At 53.3% G+C, this 4,624-nt stretch overlaps 1 protein-coding gene and 1 long non-coding RNA gene across 3 annotated transcripts in view; one reads left to right on the top strand and one right to left on the bottom strand.

Annotated features, from left to right (window-relative positions):
• The window catches only part of si:dkey-32e23.4 (dynamin-1-like protein), a 12,797-nt gene that overhangs the window by 4,583 nt on the left and 3,590 nt on the right, over window positions 1-4,624 (top strand). For both annotated transcript variants that reach the window (XM_048619862.1, XM_048619863.1), the window contains 3 exons: window positions 727-933; window positions 2,481-2,601; window positions 4,109-4,264. In XM_048619862.1, coding sequence (XP_048475819.1) covers window positions 727-933; window positions 2,481-2,601; window positions 4,109-4,264 — 484 coding nt within the window. The remainder of the gene's footprint in view (window positions 1-726; window positions 934-2,480; window positions 2,602-4,108; window positions 4,265-4,624) is intronic.
• The window catches only part of LOC125487717, a 6,549-nt gene continuing 3,551 nt past the window's right edge, over window positions 1,627-4,624 (bottom strand). The window contains exons 2-3 of the long non-coding RNA XR_007266075.1: window positions 3,793-4,222; window positions 1,627-1,766 (exon numbers count right to left, since the gene is read on the bottom strand). This is a non-coding gene — a long non-coding RNA (uncharacterized LOC125487717). The remainder of the gene's footprint in view (window positions 1,767-3,792; window positions 4,223-4,624) is intronic.

Below are 4,624 nucleotides of genomic sequence, written 5' to 3'. Positions count from 1 at the left end.
ACTCTGTATCTAACGCTGTACTGTCCCTGGGAGTGTTTGATGGGGGGTGGGGGAAGTGTAGAGGCAGCTTTACTCTGTATCTAACGCTGTACTGTCCCTGGGAGTGTTTGATGGGGGGTGGGGGAAGTGTAGAGGCAGCTTTACTCTGTATCTAACGCTGTACTGTCCCTGGGAGTGTTTGATGGGGGGGACGGTGTAGAAGGAGCTTTACTCTGTATCTAACCCCCTGTCCCTGGTGAGTGTTTGAAGGGGGGGGAACGGTGTAGAGGGAACTTTACTCTATATCTAACGCCCTGTCCCTGGTGAGTGTTTGATTGGGGGGGACATTGTAGAGGAGCTTTACTCTGTATCTAACCCCCTGTCCCTGGGAGTGTTTGATGGGGGGGACATTGTAGAGGAGCTTTACTCTGTATCTAACCCCCTGTCCCTGGGAGTGTTTGATGGGGGGGGACGGTGTAGAGGGAGCTTTACTCTGTATCTAACCCCCTGTCCCTGGGAGTGTTTGATGGGGGACAGTGTAGAGGGAGCTTTACTCTGTATCTAACCCCCTGTCCCTGGGAGTGTTTGATGAGGGGGATAGTGTAGAGGGAGCTTTACTCTGTATCTAATGCTGTACAGTCCCTGGGAGTGTCTGATGCGGGGGGAGTGGGAGACACAGAGTGGCCCACAGAGACTGGAACTATTTTATTTCTGTTTCCTCCCCCACCCCCCCCCCGACTTTTGCAGGTTACTCATGCATCACATCAGAGACTGCCTGCCTGAGCTGAAAACCAAGGTCAACGTGCTGACCGCTCAGTACCAGTCCATGCTGAACAGCTACGGGCACCCTATCGAGGACCACAACGCCACATTGCTGCAGATCATCACCAAGTTTGCCACCGAGTACTGCAACACCATCGAGGGCACGGCCAGGAACATCGAGACTTCTGAGCTGTGAGTCTGCCTCCCCTCCCTGGGGACGTGTGCGGTGCGCCCTTTGGACACAGGGGATTGGGGGGGGTGCCAAAATCTGGCATTAGCGCTTATGGCCGTGAGCCATACAGTCACGGAAACACACCCTTTTTGGTCTGACCCATGCATCCTAATCTGACCCAGTCCCATTTGCCAGCATTTGGCCCCTGTCCCTCTAAACCCTTCATATCCACGTCCCCATCCTGATTCCTTTTAAATGTTGTCATTGTACCAGCCCCCACCCACTTCCTCTGGCAGCTCGTTCCACACACGCACCACCCCCCGCCTGAAAAAGTTGCCCCTCAGATCTCTTTCCCCCCCCCTCTCACCTTAAACCTGCCCCCCTCTAGTTTTGGACTCCCCTACCCCTTGCCTATTCACCCTTTCCATGCCCCCCATGGTTTTATAAACCTGTATAAGGTCACCCCCTCGGCCTCCGACGCTCCAGGGGGAAAATAGCCCCAGCCTCTCCCTGTCGCTCAAACCCACCAACATCCTTTTCCGAACCCTTTCCCAACATCCTTCCTGCAGCAGGGAGACCGGAACTGAACGCAGTATTCCCAAAGTGGCCTCACCAATACAGCCGCAACATGACCCTTCCAACTCCTACACTCAACGCACTGACCAATAAATGATGTGGAGGTGCTGGTGTTGGTTTGGGATGGAATAAGTCACAAGCCATGACGCCAGGGTATGTTTATTTGAAATCGCAAGCTTTCGGAGCGCTGCTCCTTCGTCAGGTGATGTCCCTTTGCATCCAGCGGCGTTTCAGAGATTCTCAATTAATTACAGAGTTGGAAGTCCGGTCTTGTGAGCTGTAACGGAGAGAGGGAAAAGATAGTTTCTACTTCAAGCCCACAACAGCAGCTGATTAAGGCTAGGTCTCAAAACCTTTTCACATTAAAACAAAAGCTGGAAATCTTTCTGTATTTTTTTCCTTTATGGGTCACTAGTGAGGCAGCATTTATTGCCCATCCCTAATTGCACAAGAGGGCAGTTAAGAGTCAACCACATTGCTGTGTGGGTCTGGAGTCACATGTAGGCCAGACCAGGTAAGGATGGCAGTTTCCTTCCCTAAAGGACTTTAGTGAACGAGATGGGTTTTTCCGACAATCAGCAATGGATTCACGGTCATCGTTAGATTCTTAATTCCAGATTTTCTTTATTGAATTCAAATTCCACCATCTGCCATGACGGGGATTCGAACCTGAGTCCCCAGAGGGTTATCTGGGTTTCTGGATTAACAGACCACTGATAATACCACGAGGCCACTTGCCTCCCCAAACGACACTAATTGTTTTAACCAAACAGTACTGTTTTAACCAAACGGGACTAATTGTTTTAACCAGTAACAAAAGTCAGTGGTTCGTTGATACAGGTTTTGACTCTGTCTCCCTGAGCCGAAACCTGTTGTCAAGTTCGGTGACCAGACGACAGAGCGTTAGCTCGGTACAGGTCTGGGACTGGATCCTGGGCCTCTCCGGTGTAAACCTCGCCCTGGGCTAACTCGAGGCTGTGTTTACTGGCAGGTGCGGAGGGGCCCGGATTTGTTACATCTTTCACGAGACGTTCGGACGGACGCTGGAATCCATAGACCCTCTGACGGGGCTGACCACGTTGGATGTGCTGACGGCGATTCGGAACGCTACGGTACGGGGAGGCGCGGGGTGGGGGTGGGTGCAGGGGTTGGTGGCTGCCCTGTAACGAGACAGCCGTAGAACCACACAGCACTGAAACAGACCCTTAGGCCCAACCCATCCATAACCCCAAACTAAACTAGTCCCATGCGTGCCTGCTCCTGGCCCATATCCCTCCAAACCTTTCCCATCCATATACTTATCCAAATGTCTTGCAAACGTTGTATCTGTCCCCACATCCACCACTTCATCCCACACACAAACCTGTGTTTTAAAAACAATTTGCCCCTCGTGTCCTTTCTAAATCCTTCTGCCCTTGTGTTTAAAAATACACCCCCTAGTTTTGAAATCCCCTGCCTTAGGGAAAAGGCACCCACCGTTTACTTTATCCAAGCCCCTCATGATTTTATAAACCTCTATAAGATCACCCCTCAGCCTCCTACGCTCCAGTGAAAAAAGTCCCAGCCTCCCCTTGTAGCTCAAACCCTCCATTCCCGGCTACACCTGGTATATCACAACCTGAGCCCTCTCCTTCCGAAAACGGGGAGAGCAGAACTGGACACAATACTCCAGAAGAGTGGGCGGCACGGTGGCTCAGTGGTTAGCACTGTTACCTCACAGGGCTAGGAACCCGGGTTCAATTCCACCCTCTGGTGACCGTCTGTGTGTGGAGTATCTCTGTGTCTGCGTGGGTCTCCTCCCGCCATCCAAAGATGTGAAGGTTAGCTGAATTGGCCATGGGAAACGCAGGGTAATAGGATAGGCGGGTTGGGTTTGGGCGGGATGCTCTTCGGAGGGTCACTGAAAACTGAATGGGGAGGCCTCACCAAAGTCCTTGTACAACCTCAACGTGACGTCCCCAACTCCCAACACTCAAGGGGTCTGAGCAATGAAGGCAAGCGTGCCAAACACCTTCTTCCCCACCCTGTCTACCTGTGACGCTAACTTCAAAGAATTATGCCCCTGAGCCCCCTCGGTCTCTCTGTTCTACAACACCACCCCAAGGCCCTACTTTTAATTGTATAAGTCCTGCTCCTTGTTTGTTTTAGCAAAATGCAACACCTTGCGTTTATCGGAATTAAACTCCACCTGCCCCTCCTCGGCCCGTTGACCCAATGGATCGAGATCCCTTTGTAATCTTAGAGAAACCTTCCTCACTGACCACTACGCCCCCGATCCTGGTGCCATCTGCAAACTTACTAACCATGCCCCCTGTATCCTCATCCGAATGGGGATGTGAGCTCAGTTCGAGCCAGTGTACTCTGTGTCCGGTTTATAAATTGGGAAGGCGCGGAGGATGTCCCCATCCAGACCACCATCACCACCGCCCCTACCCTGCCCCACGTGACTCCAGGCGCAGGTAGGAGCCGCCGGGATGGCCGGAGTGGGATACCGTGTCCGAGGGCGGCTGAGGGATGGTCCCCGGGTCTGCCCGAAGGGGGGGGGGGAGGGGGGGGGGAAACGCGTGATCGAGTGCATCGCCTCCTGTGTTACTGAGACCTGCCTTCGCCACCCCACAGGGCCCGCGGCCTGCCCTCTTCGTCCCCGAGGTGTCCTTCGAGCTGCTGGTCAAGCGGCAGATCAAGCGTCTGGAGGAGCCGGGCTTGCGCTGCGTGGAGCTAGTCCATGAGGAGCTGCAAAGGATCATACAGCACTGTACGACATACAATACGCAGGTAATACGCGAGCCACCACCACCGCCCCCCCCAACAATGCTGGAGTTTGGTAGTGCTGTGGGGGGGTGGGGTGAGACGAACACTGGGCCTACAGAGCCTGGATGACATAACAGCACTGTGCGGGCAACATACCGGAACACAACAAATCTTTAACGGTTTTATCAAAAAAAAAACGAAAAGAACTGCAAATCGGGAACAAAAACAGAAGTTGCCAGAAAAGCTCAGCAGGTCTGGCAGCATCTGTTAACTCTGTGCTTTTCCTACACAGATGCTGCCAAATCTTCAATGGAGCCTGGGGTTGTGCGTGTGAGGGGGCGCGGTGTGCGCGCGTGAGGGGGGCATGGCGCGGTGTGCGCGCGT

This window comes from Rhincodon typus, chromosome 44 (assembly GCF_021869965.1).
Source record: "Rhincodon typus isolate 14 chromosome 44, sRhiTyp1.1, whole genome shotgun sequence".
Taxonomy (NCBI): domain Eukaryota; kingdom Metazoa; phylum Chordata; class Chondrichthyes; order Orectolobiformes; family Rhincodontidae; genus Rhincodon; species Rhincodon typus.
Note: the sequence above shows the minus strand (reverse complement) of the source record. Positions and strands in the feature narration are given on the sequence as shown.